Below are 17728 nucleotides of genomic sequence, written 5' to 3' on the forward strand. Positions count from 1 at the left end.
AATGGGCGGGGGCACTACGAATGTAGTGCGGGACAATACGTTGAGAATGTGGGTTTCGCGGGAGGCGTGCCAGAGATAAATCCCTGCAGTCGCGCTGTCCTCTGTGTCCTCGGTGGCTCAGATGGATAGCCGGCACGGTGGCTCAGCGTGTTCGATCAGGGGGTTAGCTGCCCTCTGTAATAAAAAAAACAAACGGGTGTCTTGCGACTTCCGCCCCGAGCAGATACAAAGAACATAAACAAACAAAATGAGATCAAAAAAAAAAAAAGATGGATAGAGCGTCTGCCACGTAAGCAGGAAATCCCGGGTTCGAGTCCCGGTCGGGGCACACATTTTCATCTGTCCCCGTTGACGTATGTCAACGCCTGTAAGCAGCTAAGAGTGTTCATTTCATTGTAATTTCATTCTAACGAGATGCATGGTCACCGACAGTATCTGTTCTTTTGGACACGTCCGAAAGAACAGATACCATCTTAGTATACAGGGTGTTACAAAAAGGTACGGCCACACTTTCAGGAAACATTCCTCACACACAAAGAAAGAAAAGATGTTATGTGGACATGTGTTCGGAAACGCTTAATTTCCATGTTAGACCTCATTTTAGTTTCGTCAGTATGTACTGTACTTCCTCGATGCACCGCCAGTTGGCCCTATTGAAGGAAGGTAATGTTGACTTCGGAGCTTGTGTTAAAATGCGACTCATTGCTCTACAGTACTAGCATCTAGCACATCAGTACGTAGCATCAATAGGTTAGTTTTCATCACGAACGTGGTTTTGCAGTCAGTGCAATGTTTACAAATGCGGAGTTGGCAGATGCCCATTTGATGTATGGATTAGCACGGGGTAATAGCCGTGGCGCGGTACGTTTGTATCGAGACAGATTTCCAGGACGAAGGTGTCCCGACAGTAAGACGTTCGAAGCAATTGATCGGCGTCTTAGGGAGCACGGAACATTCCAGCCTATGACTCGCGACTGGGGAAGACCTAGAACGACGAGGACACCTGCAATGGACGAGGCAATTCTTCGTGCAGTTGACGATAACCCTAATGTCAGCGTCAGAGAAGTTGCTGCTGTACAAGGTAACGTTGACCACGTCACTGTATGGAGAGTGCTACGGGAGAACCAGTTGTTTGCGTACCATGTACAGCGTGTGCAGCCACTATCAGCAGCTGATTGGCCTCCACGGGTACACTTCTGCGAATGGTTCATCCAACAATGTGTCAATCCTCATTTCAGTGCAAATGTTCTCTTTACGGGTGAGGCTTCATTCCAACGTGATCAAACTAAATTTTCACAATCAACATGTGTGGGTTGACGAGAATCCGCGCGCAATTGTGCAATCATGTCATCAACACAGATTCTCTGTGAACGTTTGGGCAGGCATTATTGGTGATGTCTTGATTGGGCCCCATGTTCTTCCACCTACGCTCAATGGAGCACGTTATCATGATTTCATACGGGATACTCTACCTGTGCTGCTAGAACATGTGCCTTTACATATACGACACAACATGTGGTTCATGCACGATGGAGCTCCTGCACATTTCAGTCGAAGTGTTCGTACGCCTCTCAACAACAGATTCGGTGACCGATGGATTGGCAGAGGCGGACCAATTCCATGGCCTCCACGCTCTTCTGACCTCAACCCTCTTGACTTTCATTTATGGGGGCATTTGAAAGCTCTTATCTACGCAACCCCGGTACCAAATGTAGAGACTCTTCGTGCTCGTATTGTGGACGGCTGTGATACAATACGCCATTCTCCAGAGCTGCATCAGCGCATCAGGGATGCAATGCGACAGAGGGTGGATGCATGTATCCTCGCTAACGGAGGACATTTTGAACATTTCCTGTAACAAAGTGTTTGAAGTCACGCTGGTACGTTCTGTTGCTGTGTGTTTCCATTCCATGATTAATGTGATTTGAAGAGAAGTAATAAAATGAACTCTAACTTGGAAAGTAAGCGTTTCCGGACACATGTCCACATAACATATTTCCTTTCTTTGTGTGTGAGGAACGTTTCCTGAAAGTTTGGCCGTATCTTTTTGTAACACCCTGAATATATAACTAAATTAAGTACTTAGTCCTAATAATACAGCTTTTTGTTTCTATACACAGGGTGGTGGCCGCGATGGTCTACTGCAAGCACGGGCAACCTTTAGTGACCCGCGGGTCTGATTCATATAGTTAATTTAGCTAGCGGGCCGCCTCGTCACGTGACACGACAACAGCACTCACAGTGCATAAAGTCAGAATTGTAGCGTCCATAACGTCCGTATTTGTACAGTTACGCACCATTGTGAATGACGACCCTTTCCCGACACGCCACGCCAACAAATTATGCCTATTCGTTTTCGAGAATACATCCATTTTGTGCCCACCCCATCTTCAGATATTTATGTTTATTTACGTTGCGTGTACATTGTTGCTTCACTTACGACTTTTAATAATAACTGTCTTAGAACATTTCGACGCAAATACTTTCTGGATTGGCGGCGAATTAGTGAGTGGGGCTTTAAACTGATGCTCGTGGTAACCAGATTCATGATATTTTTCATTTTAACTGACTTACCACAGAACTTTGTTGGTAAATAATGTAGTGAAGAACTGTTAAACTGGCTTGCTCAATATTTACTTCAGCATATTTTTCATTTAACATGCAAATAAAACCTTTTATCGAATCGATCATCGCAGGTGCTCCATCAGTACAAATCCATACGAGCTGACTCCGCTGCAGATAAAACTTACCGATGATTTTGTCATTTGTTCAAAAATATCTTCACCAATAGCGATTTTTTTATGGCTGTGATGCTAATAATTCTTATTTTATGTTGAACTCCACATCTACACCACTAACGAAAAGTGGTAACTGAGCTGTGTCTGACAAATCAGTGGTCTTATTCAAAACGATCGCAGATGCTTCAAATGTGGCAGAAAAACTACAAAAACCTTTTTTATCATCAGTCATGATACCAACTCGGCGAAAATATGTTCGTCTCTTTAAACATATCTGTTCGAATTCTTTCTCTTTATTAGGGCATAATATGTCCAAGAGGCACTCCTTTACAAATTCGTCTTCAGCAAAAGGCCTTAACGACTTGACAATTTTTATAATCACTATAAAACTAGCTTTAACCGAATTCTTGCACTGTATCCTCATTTGGTAAACATTTTCTGTTGCGTATCCAAGCTGGAAGTTAATATTTTAGTTTTGTCTTGTCGCAATTGCCCTTCAAGCTGTTTCTGAGCAGTGTGTTTCGTTGAAAAGTGCACGAATTGCCCGCACTCTTACGGGACTCGGTAAGATTCTCTACCGCGATTAATGAGTGTAATTGGCAGGGGCACTACGAATGTAGTATGTGCACATTATGTTGGGAAGAAATTAGAATTATTTTAATACCTTCAGCTGCTGACGGCCGTTGATATATATCAACGGGGACGAGTGAAAATGTGTGCCTCGTCCGGAACTCGAACCCGGTATCTCCTGCTTACGTTCTATCCATCTGAGCCACAGAGAACACAGAGGATAGTGCAACTGCAGGGACTGTCTCGCGCACGCCTCCCGCGAGACCCACATTCTCACCTTGTATGACCACACACTACATTCGTAGTGTCCCACCCCAATACACTCATTACTCGTGGAAGACATTCTTACCAAGTCCCGTAAGTGTTCGGGGAATATGTCTGTATCCGCACAGAAGAAGAAAGTCATGGACGCTATTGCCAGAACGATATACTTATATGGATATGGTGTCTGTTCTTGTCCGAAAGAACAGACACCATTTCCATAAAAGTATATCCATATAAGTATATTAAGTTGGGAATGTGGGTCTCACGGGGAGCGTGCAAGGGATAAATCCCTGCAGTCGCACTATCCGCTCTACCCTCGGTGGCTCAGATGGATAGAGCGTCTACCATGTAAGCAGGAGATCACGGGTTCGAGTCCCGGGTGGGGCACACATTTTCAACTGTCCCCGTTGATGTATATCAATGCCTGTCGACAGCTTAGGGTCTTGATTTCATTACCATTTTATTCTAGAGAGCTGCACGGTCACCGATGGTATCTGTTCTTTCGGACATGTTCGAAAGAAAGAACAGATACCATCTTCATATAATGTTGTCCGCTGTCAACACTGATCGAGAGGCGTAAATACTTTTCCCCACACCCGTATAAGGTAGTGAGCTGGTTTCCCAAACACGTGATGCAACAGTGGCTAACGCTTGCTGCTTGTGTAGTTGCTCTTCCAAACACCAGTTCGTACGAACAAACCAGTTGCGTCCTATTTGTGGTTACTCGTACGTTAGATACTTGGGCTGTGCACAGCTGTGTTTAAAAAGAATACAACGATGTGGTCATAAGGTCGAGTCGCGTACGTCTGCTTTCATGCCCTGTATCTAACTCGCTGCAAATAATAATTTGTAGCTGTGGTTCTGCAGTCAAATAATCTGTGAGTTAATAAAATACACAGAAATGCAAAATAAAAGTTAAAAGAATAATTCAATAACAAGGTTCCGTTCTAGGATCTGTAACTGATGCAGATGACAGAGAATTATGTTGAACAACATTTATTCAAGAAAGGATATCTCAAATAAATAGTAAGTGGTCCTACGATATTCATTTAATATGCAGACAGAAATTCCCTTTTCAAATGCACTCAAGTTACGTTGAGAGCCATATGAGAATGGTAGCAAAATTCCTAAACGAAATAGTCATCAAAGACTCGCGAAAACTACTATAAGTCCATTTCATCATCACAATATACGAAAGATTCACGAAGTCACAATACAACACACGAAAGACTCACCAAGTCGCAATAGTTCAGAGTTCAACATGATGACTGACAAATTAACACATGCGAATTTTTTTAATAAACTCATATTCTGTGTATTCTCAGTCCCGTAAATCAAGCAACAAAAATGAGAGACCTGTTCTGGAGCACATTCAGACTTCTCGAAATATAAAGTCTCTTCAAAAGTTAGAGAATTGTAGTATCCGTTCAGCGACCAGAATCAAACATTTTCACGGTCGAATAACACTCGCTGCTATAGGCAGGTCTGCCTCCTTCCAGAACGCGATATAAAGTGTCCTGGGTCGCTCCACTGAGTTCGTCACCCGAAAAGTCCCGGTGTACACTTGACTCCCGTAGTGTTCCACTACTGTCTACTTTCTCCGCTGGCTGAAGTTCGTCCCTACCAAAAAAACATCGGTCCTAAGCTCTACAGACATGATGTGATCCATCTTGACTACTTCCCCGCACTAAACTAATATATTACAATGACATTGTCCGCCCCCGGTAGCTGACTGGTCAGCGCGACGGAGTGTCATACCTAACGGGCCAAGTTCGATTCCAGGCTGGGTCGGAGATTTTCTCCGCTTAGGGACAGGGTGTTGTGTTGTCCTTATCATCATCATTTCATCCCCATCGACACGGAAATCGCCGAAGTGTAGCGGGCATGGTAGCTCAGCGTGTTCGGTCAGAGGGTTACCAGCCCTCTGTAATTAAAAAAACTGTAAAATCGATCTATAACGAACTTAAACGGATGTCTTACGACGACCGCCCCGAGCAGATGCAACGAACGAAAGCGAATAAAATGAGGTTAAAAAGAAAAAAAAAGTGGCGTCAACTCGAAAGACTTGCACCAGGCAAACGGTCTACCCGACGGGAGGCCCTAGCCGCACGGCTTTTTTTACAATAACATTTAAATAAATAAATGTTATAAACATTCTATCAGACTCAAAAAATTTACAATAATTATAAATAAAGGTTTGTCCATTAATAAATAAGCCAGTATTCCTGTGCAGATGCGTTTAGCATAAATGATAATAGACTGCCGTTATATATTATTTAAACAAATATTTATGCCCTCCTGACAGAAACGTCTTTTGGTTCTCTTTTCAACTGTGCTGTGCGCTATTACACGTGATTGACCACTTTTAAATCATCACAGTTTTTTAGTAGCACTTGCAGTCAACATTTAAATAAAGTTACTGTAAAATAGTAAATTGTTCATTGAAGTATGACAACATGACAATAAGAGATATTGATGCTGTTATCATTTACCGTGTAATTGTGGCAGATACGATGTTCTGACAAATATTTGCGTGATAAAAAATATATAAAAGACTTAGATAATCAAGCAATAAAATCGATACAGATAACTACCTTTCAGGGATGATAGTTACTGTGCAATGCTATCATTTTAGATATCGTTTGTTGAAATCGCTTGAAGCAGTTATAAAAGTTGTTGATTCAGAGGTTCAGTGTTTAAATATTTATTCACTGTGAAATCTTATCTTTGTTGTTTCAAAGATATTGAAGTTACTGCTGTGACAATGTATGCGCCTCGTTTTTCTGGGATCGGCGATGTACTCAGATTTCCATTAATATTTCAAATAATGGTTCAAATGGCTCTAAGCACTATGGGACTTAACATCTGAGGTCATCAGCCCCTAGACTTAGAACTAATTAAACCTAACTAACCTAAGGACATCACACACATCCATACCCGAGGCATGGATATAACCGTAGCAACAGCGCGGTTCCGGACTGAAGCACCTAGAACCGCTCGGCCACAGCGGCCGGCCATTGATATTTGATTGTAAATTATTATGCGAGTGTTGCCCAGAAAGTAATGCACCGCAATTTTTCTTCAATAATTCTTTATTGAACATAATGAGAGTTACACACACGAAAGGATGTTTTATCTACACACCCTATTTTTCCATGTAATCTCCATCCTGTTCTATGGCCTTCCTCCAGCGCGAAACAAGGGCGTGTATGCCCTGTCGGTACCAATCCTTTTCCTGGTGGCGGAGCCAGTGCTTCACTGCATGAATCACCTCCTCGTCGTCGTAAAAATGTCTTCCACGAATGGCACCCTTTAATGGTGAAGTACAATATCAGCTCGCTGCAACTTGTTAGGTGTGACAGCCTCGGATGGTCTCCCGGACCGCTGCAAGTCTTGGAGCTCCGCCGAACCACCTTCTAATGACCTCACCCTCCGTGCTCAGCCACTAACTGTACTTCTGTCGTCAGCAGATGCTCCATATACTTTGCACAAGTGTTTGTGAATATTCCCCACAGTTTCTCTTTCTGCAGTAGGAAATTCAATGACGGCACGTTGCTTGTAACGTACACCACCTACAGACGCCATTTTGAAACTGCCCTGCAACTACCCTATCTGTCAGAAGTGACGGAAACTTGGCGCGTTCACTCAGGAGACTTCAGATAATACATACGTGAAGTTTCGCATTCGTAGCATTGTTTTCGGCTGAGAAATAAAATCGTAGTGCGTTACTTTCTTGGCAACCCTTGTGGACTCTCAATGAGCTGTTAGAAATCATCTTTCAGTGTATCTCAAAGCCCGTCATTGCTGGGAGCAGAGCCGACCATCTAAAGCGTCGACGCGTCGTCCAAATTTCCTATAGTGGGATTTTCTTCGTTTCCAGTCAAGCCTTTGTGCTCCCACCTGGGCTCGCCAGCAACGGTCGCTGCCTCTGGACCGGCAGCGGCGCTCTGACGGCTCAGGGGTGTGTGCCAGCGCTCAGCCGTACATCAGATGCAACTTATCTCGTAGCAATTCTGGGCAGTCAATTAGCTCGCCTAAATACGTGTAACGTAACAGTGAGCACACGGGCCCTAAATTTGCGCTCAGACTCGAAACGTGTTTCTCCCTGTTGTTCCAACTCCAGCGGCGGTGAACTGACATTGCGCAAGAGCGGAGTAACAAAATTTTTCCCTGATCTGCGTGATGAGCTGCAAACACGATATGAGCCGACCATCAGATGAAACATCCGAAAATGAGTGCGTGTAGAGTATAATGGGAGCACCTCGCCCTCTCCTACGGACTTTTCCGTGGGCTGGATTGAAAACAAACGTAGGTTGCCCACTAGGTGTTCAGGGGATAAAGCGCCAAACGCCGGACGTGGAGGTCATGAGTTTAATCCCGCTTAGTGGCGGGAATTTTTCCTTTTTCGAATCCCTCCTGTTTGCGTTGTATGATGATGAGAGGATGAAATCCGATGACCACGCATAGCCTATTCCTCTCGAATAGCACCAAAGGGACGTCGAGCTTAACGTCCTCATCCGGCTGGCGGTCCCCATCAGTATTTTCACATGCGATCACTTCATGCGACACTGCGGAGAGGCTTGGAACTCACTACGATGGCGTGCTGATTCTGTTCTCAGTATTATACGTATTACATCTGATACATATTACTCGGTCGACTTCCCCGTTTTGCTGCAGCACGTTGCAACCCTCTGCCTCTTGAGGGCTCCGGAATGTAAGGAGTAGCATGGTGGTGTCCAACATAACGATATCGGTTAGTGAGTAACAGCGTGCTGTAATGGAGTTCCACTTTCAGAGAGTTCGTCTACACGTGGAGCATCAGCCCCTTCAACTTAACAATGCCAGACCGCAAATCAGTGATATGACATGTGCCACAATCCAACGATTTGGTTCACTATCACCCATTGTTGTTGTTGTTGTTGTTGTTGTGGTCTTCAATCCAGAGACTGGTTTGATACAGCTCTCCATGCTACTCTATCCTGTGCAAGCTTTTTCATCTCCCAGTACCTACTGCAACCTACATCCTTCTGAATCTGTTTAGTGTATCCATCTCTTGGTCTCCCTCTACGATTTTTACCCTCCACGCTGCCCTCCCATACTAAATTGATGATCCCTTGATGCCTCAGAATATGCCCTACCAACCGATCCCTTCTTCTAGTCAACTTGTGCCACAAACTCCTCCTCTCCCTAATTCTATTCAATACCTCCACGTTAGTTATGTGATCTGCCCATCTAATCTTCAGCATTCTTCTGTAGCACCATATTTCGAAAGCTTCTATTCTCTTCTTGTCTCAACTATTTATCGTCCACGTTTCACTTCCATACATGGCTATACTCCAAACAAATACTTTCAGAAACGGCTTCTTGATTCTTAAATCTATACTCGATATTAACAAATTTCTCATCTTCAGAAACGTTTTCCTTGCCATTGCCAGTCTACATTTTATATCCTCTCTACTTCGACCATCATCAGTTATTTTGCTCCCCAAATAGCAAACCTCATTTACTACTTTAAGCGTCTCATTTCCTAATCTAATACCCGTAGCATCACCCGATTTAATTCGACTACATTCCATTATCCTCGTTTTGCTTTTGTTGATGTTCATCTTATATACTCCTTTCAAGACACTGTCCATTCCGTTCAGCTGCTCTTCCAGGTCCTTTCCTGTCTCTGACAGAATTACAATGCCATCGGCGAACCTCAAAGCTTTTATTTCTTCTCCATGGATTTTAATTCCTATTTCGAATTTTTCTTTTGTTTCCTTTACTGCCTGCTCAATATACAGATTAAATAACATCGGGGAGAGGCTACAACCCTGTCTCACTCCCTTCCCAACCACTGCTTTCCTTTCATGTCCCTCGACTCTTATAACTGCCATCTGGTTTCTGTACAAATTGTAAATAGCCTTTCTCTCCCTGTATTTTACCCCTGCCACCTTCAGAATTTGAAAGAGAGTATTCCAGTCAACATTGTCAAAAGCTTTCTCTAAGTCTACAAATGTTAGAAACGTAGGTTTTCCTTTCCTTAATCTATTTTCTAAGATAAGTCTTAGGGTCAGTATTGCCTCTTGTGTTCCAACATTTCTACGGAATCCAAACTGATCTTTCCCGAGGTCGGCTTCTACCAGTTTTTCCATTCGTCTGTAAAGAATTCGTGTTAGTATTTTGCAGCCGTGGCTTATTAAACTGATAGTTCGGTAATTTTCACATCCGTCAACGACTGCTTTCTTTGGAATTGGAATTATTATATTCTTCTTGAAGTCTGAGGGTAGAAGGGATGCATATGGTCGGCAATAATGATCACATAGGCCAGTCACCTGGTACCTTCGGTTACTACCACAGGTCCCATGGTTGCACAAATGAAAGTTCTCCATGTCAATTATTGCCCCATCAGCATTTGTACGTGGCACGGTGCGTGTTTCGTTGCACGGTGTATCATCTGAGGATGACGGCGTAGCCAGACACGACCATCGAGTTGGTGATATAAGAAACAATAAAATTCATTCATCCGACCAGGTGACACGTTTACATTGATCTATGGTCCAATCTCGACAATCCCATTCACACTGCAGTCATAACTGATGAAGACGTTGGGTGTCATCTCCTACATAAACCCATGTCAAACAATGTGAGCTGATCGGTATGCTCCGAAACACTTGCGCCTGTACCAGGATTGTACTCTGTCGTCTGATCTTCGACAGATCGCCACCAATTCTGCTTTCTACATCTACATGACTACTCTGCAATTCACATTTAAGTGCTTGGCAGAGGGCTCATCGAACCACAATCATTCTATCTCTCTACCATTCCACTCCCGAACAGCGCGCGGGAAAAACGAGCACCTAAACCTTTCTGTTCGAGCTCTGATTTCTCTTATTTTATTTTTATGATCATTCCTACCTATGTAGGCTGGGCTCAACAAAATATTTTCGCATTCGGAAGAGAAAGTTGGTGACTGAAATTTCGTAAATAGATCTCGCCGCGACGAAAAATGTCTTTGCTTTAATGACTTCCATCCCAACTCGCGTATCATATCTGCCACACTCTCTCCCCTATTACGTGATAATACAAAACGAGCTGCCCTTTTTTGCACCCTTTCGATGTCCTCCGTCAATCCCACCTGGTAAGGATCCCACACCGCGCAGCATTATTCTAACAGAGGACGAACGAGTGGAGTGTAAGCTGTCTCTTTAGTGGACGTGTTGCATCTTCTAAGTATCCTGCCAATGAAACGCAACCTTTGGCTCGCCTTCCCCACAATATTATCTATGTGATCTTTCCAACTGAAGTTGTTCGTAATTATAACACCCAGGTACTTAGTTGAATTGACAGCCTTGAGAATTGTACTATTTATCGAGTAATCGAATTCCAACGGATTTCTTTTGGAACTCATGTGGATCACCTCACACTTTTCGTTATTCAGCGTCAACTGCCACCTGCCACACCATACAGCAATCTTTCCTAAATCGCAACTGATGCTGGTCTTCGGATGACCTTACTAGACGGTAAATTACAGCATCATCTGCGAACAACCTAAGAGAACTGCTCAGATTGTCAACCACGTCATTTATATAGATCAGGAACAGCAGAGGTCCTCGGACGCTTCCCTGGGGAACACCTGATATCACTTCAGTTTTACTCGATGATTTTCCGTCTATTACTACGAACTGCGACCTTCCTGACAGGAAATAACGAATCCAGTCGCACAACTGAGACGATACCCCATAGGCACGCAGCTTGATTAGAAGTCGCTTGTGAGGAACGGTGTCAAAAGCTTTTCGGAAATCTAGAAATACGGATTCAACTTGAGATCCCCTGTCGATAGCGGCCATTACTTCGTGCGAATAAAGAGCTAGCTGCGTTGCACAAGAACGATGTTTTCTGAAACCATGCTGATTACGTATCAATAGATCGTTCCCTTCGAGGTGATTCATAATGTTTGAATACAGTATATATTCCAAAACCCTACTGCAAACCGAGTCAATGATATAGGTCTGTAGTTCGGTGGATTACTCCTACTACCCTTCTTAAACACTGGTGCGACCTGCGCAATTTTCCAATCTGTAGGTACAGATCTATCGGTGAGCCAGAGGATGTATATGATTGCTAAGTAGAGAGCTATTGTATCAGGGTAATCTGAAAGGAACCTAATCGGTATACAATCTGGCCCTGAAGACTTGCCCGTATCAAGCGATTTGAGTTGCTTCGCAACCCCTAAGGTATCTACTTCTAAGAAACTCATTCTAGCAGCTGCTCGTGTTTCAAATTCTGGAATATTCAATTCGTCTTCCCTGGTGAAGGAATTTCGGAAAACTGCGTTTAATAACTCCGCTTTAGGGGCACAGTCGTCGGTAACAGTACCATTGGCACTGCGCAGCGAAGGTATTGACTGAGTCTTGCCGCTTGTGTACTTTACATACGACCAGAATTTCTACGGATTTTCTACCAAATTTCGAGACAATGTTTCGTTGTGGAACCTATTAAAGGCATCTCGCATTGAAGTCCGTGCCAAATTTCGCGCGTCTGTAAATTTTAGCCAATCTTCGGGATTTCGCGTTCTTCTGAACTTCGCATGCTTTTTCCGTTGCCTCTGCAACAGCGTTCGGGCCTGTTTTGTGTACCACGGGGGGTCAGTTCCATCTCTTAATAATTTATGAGGTATGAATCTCCCAATTGCTGTTGCTACTATATCTTTGAATTTGAGCCACATCTCGTCTACATTTGCATAGTCAGTTCGGAAGGAATGGAGATTGTCTCTTAGGAAGGCTTCTAGTGACACTTTACCCGCTTTTTTAAACAACATTATTTTGCGTTTGTTTCTGGTGGATTTGGAAGAAACGGTATTGAGCCTAGCTACAACGACCTTGTGATCACTAATTCCTGTATCAGTCATGATGCTCTCTATCAGCTCTGGATTGTTTGTGGCTAAGAGGTCAAGTGTGTTTTCGCAACCATTTACAATTCGCGTGGGTTCGTGGACTAACTGCTCGAAATAATTTTCGGAGAAAGCATTTAGGACAATCTCGGAAGACGTTTTCTGCCTACCACCGGTTTTGAACAAGTGTTTTTGCCAACATATCGAGGGAAGGTTGAAGTCCCCACCAACTATAACCGCATGAGTGGGGTATTTATTTGTTACGAGACTCAAATTTTCTCTGAACTGTTCCGCAACTACATAAGTGGTGTCTGGGGGTCGGTAGAAGGAGCCAATTATTAACTTAGTTCGGCTGTTAAGTATAACCTCCACCCATACCAATTCGCACGGAGTATCTACTTCGACTTCACTACAAGATAAAGCACTACTGACAGACACAAACACTCCACCACCATTTCTGCCTAATCTATCTTTACTGAACACCGTCTGAGACTTCGTAAAAATTTCTGCAGAACTTATTTCAGGCTTTATCCAGCTTTCTGTACCTATAACGATTTCAGCTTCTGTGCTTTCTATTAGCGCTTTACAGAGAAATCAAGCCTTCCACCTCCACGTTCTTTGGTGAGGCGTGGACACCGAACACTTTGTCTTCTACTTTTGATTTCATCGTTCTTTAATAACTTCGCACAGATGCTCACGACTGTAGCAGGCAAACAGACGAACATCTTCGCTGTTTACGTAATGATTGTACCCAGTCGGTGGGCTATAACACTCTGCCCTTTGTCAAAGTCGCTTATTTCAGTGGATTTCCCTGTACCTCCATTCGTTTCTGTTCTGCTTGTAAACATTCGTTACCCTGTCACGTCACCTCAATGCCACCAGGCGCCATTCAGTCTCGAGGTGGACAGTGGTCATAAGGTTTTGGCTCAACATTGTATTACATTCGTTTTCCCTTCTTTTACTGTCGATCATAATAACAGAGCATGTGCTCTCCTGTAGTTTCTAGTCTTTCCCGATTCTACTATATTTTATGCATGAGAGAGGAAACTAAGATGTCTGCAAAATGTAATTCCTGTTGCTGCAGGTGGACCGCGACGAGGATGGGGCGAAGCCCGAGGACCCTGGTCTGAAGATGGACTTCGTCTACACCGTGCACGACGCCCTCAAAGATATGGTGAGTCCAACCGTTGTGTATTCCGTGGAAATTGCAACTGCAGTTATTCCAGCGTCGAGAGTCGGCACAACTTGCTCCACGGAGTTCACCCACCGTTCTGTAGTCTGAAGATGGTTCTTAAATAGAATCGAAACCGGACACTCCAATAAAAATAAAAAGTTGCGATCAAGACTGTTTTTATTCTTTAAATTTTAATTGTAAAGATCGCTGATAACATTTCCAAAAATTTTAATATCATTCCATGTTTCTGATCACTTTCTGCTTGCAGTGATTCTGCCAATATCCTAGGTGACTGCCAGGATTTTAATCGGCTCATTCTAAGTCCAGGCACCCCTTGGGAAGGGAATTCTGTCTTCGAAGCTACGGGACCGCAGTGTACCTTAGATACGGCAAACCGGTGAGGAGGAGTAGATGTGATACACTCGTAGCTGCATTTAGCTGAACATGAATTTTTCCCACATGCAAACTATGAAGTCATACAGAAGCAAAGTAATCGGCAGCAGAGTAGACGATCCCTAACGAAGAGTATCGTAGTGTTGTACGAGGGCTGTCCAGAAAGTAAGTTACGATCGGTCGCGAAATGGAAACGACTATGATAATCCGATAAAGCTTTGCAAATATGTGTTGGGCAGTGTCTGTAGTATGACTCTAGGTAGAATTATGTCCTCTTTTCATTCCTGAGCTCTTAGTGAGCGCGTAAAGATGTTATGGAAAATAGTGTCTCCCGCCAAGTACGAGGGCCTGGTGAGAATTTTCCCCTGAAGCTATGCAACCAACATTACATAACTGTCGTGCGGTTTCTTCATCAAGACAATTTTCAGCCTCATTCTGCAGGGGCAATGAAGATGCTCCTGCGTCGTTTCAATTGGAAATGTTTGGTTACCCACAATACAGCCCGTAATTGTCTCCCATTGAGTTTCATCTCTGCTCAAACGAACCCCTGGCTATGAAGGCAACATTTTGGCACAGACAACGAGCTTTAGGCCAGCGTAGAGAATTGGCGGAAAGCACTGGCGGCTGCCTTCTATGATGAGGGTATCTGAAAGTTGGTACAACGCTACGACGAATGTCTGAGTCAGAACGGCGACTACGTAGAGAAGTAGCTGAAAGGTGTAGCTAACTGTTACAAATGAAACATTTCTGATTTTCACTGTGATTTTCATTTCGCGATCAATCGTAACTTACTTTCTGGACAGCCCTCGTATCTCTTGTGACCCCTGAGTAACCACTCAGCTTCTACATGTTGTTATTGCGCGACACCAGCTGTGCTACGGTGTTTTCTATCTGTTTCTTATGTGATAAGCTTCTATCAAAAGTTACTACTATATGTTATGGGAAGTCTTGTTGGTGCAGGACGTGACAACTTAAGGTAACATGTAGCTTTGTATTGGCCATTCTGTTGTTAAGATGGAAGCAGATAGATCGGTCTTCCTTGAATCTGGTGTTAATCTCCACTTTTTGAAGTGTTTATGCACTTTACTTAGATGTGCAGATAATATCTCTACCTCAGCTTCAAGACCTCTCTGTTGAGTGGCCGAATCCAAATCATCCGTGTAAATGAACTTCTTCAACTCTATTTCAGGGAGATCAAACGTAAATAAGTTGAATAGAACTTATGCCAAAACCTAACCCTGGGGAAGACCATTATTAAGTTTCTCCTGTCTGCTTAATCGACAGACCATTATTAAGTTTCTCCTGTCTGCTTAATCGATTGCCGAGGACCACTTGGAAGTATCTCTTGGATAACATGTTGTTTATGAGCCTAATTATGGGTTACTGTTTAATGTCGAAGGGCTTAGCCGATCTAAATCCCAAAACCTCTCTCGCATGCTGCTTGAAAACGATATAGTATACAGGGTGGTCCATTCATCGAGACCGGGTCAAATATCTCACGAAATAAGCGTCAAACGAAAAAACTACAATGAACGAAACTTGTCTAGCTTGAAGGGGGAAACCAGATGGCGCTATGGTTGGCCCGCTAGAAGGCGCTGCCATAGGATAAATGGATATCAACTGCGTTTTTTAAATAGGAACCCCACTTTTTATTACATATTCGAGTAATACCTAAATAAATATAAATGTTTTAGTTGGACCACTTTTTCGCTTTGTGATAGATGGCGCTGTAGTATTCACAAACATATGGCTCATAATTTTAGACGAACAGTTGGTAACAGGTAGGTTTTTTAAATTAAAACATAGAACGTTGGTGCGTTTGAACATTTTATTTCGGTTGTTCCAATGTGATACATGTACCTTTGCGAATTTATCATTTCTCATAATGCATGCTGTTACAGCGTGATTACCTGTAAATACCACATTAATGCAATAAATACTCAAAATTATGTCCGTCAACCTCAATGCATTTGGCAAAGCGTGTAACGACATTCCTGTCAACAGCGAGTAGTTCGCCTTCCGTAATGTTCGCACATTCATTGACAATGCGCTGACGCATGTTGTCAGGCGCTGTCGGTGGATCATGATAGCAAATATCCTTCAACTTTCCCCACAGAAAGAAATCCGAGAACGTCAGATCCGGTGAACGTGCGGGTCATGGTATGGTGCTTCGACGACCAATCCACCTATCATGAAATATACTATTCAATACCGCTTCAACCGCAAGCGAGCTATGTGCCGGACATCCATCATGTTGGAAGTACATCGCCATTCTGTCGTGCAGTAAAACATCTTGTAGTAACATCGGTAGAACATTACGTAGGAAATCAGCATACATTGCACCATTTAGATTGCCATCGATAAAATGGGGGCCAATTATCGTTCCTCGCATAATGCCGCACCATACATTAACCCGCCAAGGTCGCTGGTGTTCCACTTGTCGCAACCATCGTGGATTTTCCGTTGCCCAATAGTGCATATTACGCCGGTTTACGTTACCGCTGTTGGTGAATGACGCTCGTCGCTAAATAGAACGCGTGCAAAAAATCTGTCATCGTCCCATAATTTCTCTTGTGGCCAGTGGCAGAACTGTACACGACGTTCAAAGTCGTCGCCATGCAATTCCTGGTGTATAGAAATATGGTACGGGTGCAATCGATGTTGATGTAGCATTCTCAACACCGACGTTTTTGAGATTCCCGACTCTCGCGCAATTTGTCTGCTACTGATGTGCGGATTAGCCGCGACAGCAGCTAAAACACGTACTTGGGCATCATCATTTGATGCAGGTTGTGGTTGACGTTTCACATGTGGCTGAACACTTCCTGTTTCCTTAAATAACGTAACCATCCGGCGAACGGTCCGGACACTTGGATGATGTCGTCCAGGATACCGAGCAGCATACATAGCACACGCCCCTTGGGCATTTTGATCACAATAGCCATACACCAACACGATATCGACCTTTTCCGCAATTGGTAAACGGTCCATTTTAACACGGGTAATGTATCACGAAGCAAATACTGTCTACACGGACGGAATGTTACGTGATACCACTTACTTATACATTTGTGACTATTACAGCGCCATCTATCACAAAGCGAAAAAATTGGTCCGACTAAAACATTCATATTTCTTTAGGTACTACTCGAATATGTAATAAAAAATGAGTGTTCCTGTTTAAAAAAACGCAGTTGATATCCGTTTGACCTATGGCAGCGCTATCTAGTGGGCCAACCACAGCGCCATCTGGTTTCCCCCTTCAAGCTAGACAAGTTTCGTTCATTGTAGTTTTTTCGTTTGACGCTTATTTCGTGAGATATTTGGCCTGGTCGCTATCAATGGACCACCCTGTACAGTGAGGTTATTACGGATTCCGATTGTGAAATGACTGGTATGAAGTTAAGCATCAAAAGTGGCTCAAACATCGTAAATGTATGCCTTCATAGGTCATCAGCGTCAGCGGCTATAGTGTTAGAGCGCTTCAGTAACAAGTTGGAGAATAAAATGTGCAAGTCTCCTGATCATGCTATTGTAATAGGGGGACACTTCAACTTTCCAGCTAAAGAGTGGAAAAATCATGCAACTAAAACTGTTGTCAGAGAATGGGATTCGTATCGGACTGTTCTGCATGTCTTTCTGAAAGTTACCTCGAACGGGGACTGTCAATTGATCCTGAAAGTAATTAAATTTACGCATTAATGGTCGATGGGA

The 17728-nt window shown here is 43.4% G+C and overlaps 1 protein-coding gene across 1 annotated transcript in view; it reads left to right on the forward strand.

Annotated features, from left to right (window-relative positions):
* The window catches only part of LOC124798457 (probable E3 ubiquitin-protein ligase HECTD2), a 348122-nt gene that overhangs the window by 185944 nt on the left and 144450 nt on the right, over positions 1 to 17728 (forward strand). The window contains 1 exon segment of the mRNA XM_047261883.1: positions 13532 to 13621. Within this exon segment, the coding sequence (XP_047117839.1) occupies positions 13532 to 13621 (90 nt within the window).

This window comes from Schistocerca piceifrons, chromosome 1 (genome assembly GCF_021461385.2).
Source record: "Schistocerca piceifrons isolate TAMUIC-IGC-003096 chromosome 1, iqSchPice1.1, whole genome shotgun sequence".
Classification (NCBI taxonomy): Eukaryota; Metazoa; Arthropoda; class Insecta; order Orthoptera; family Acrididae; genus Schistocerca; species Schistocerca piceifrons.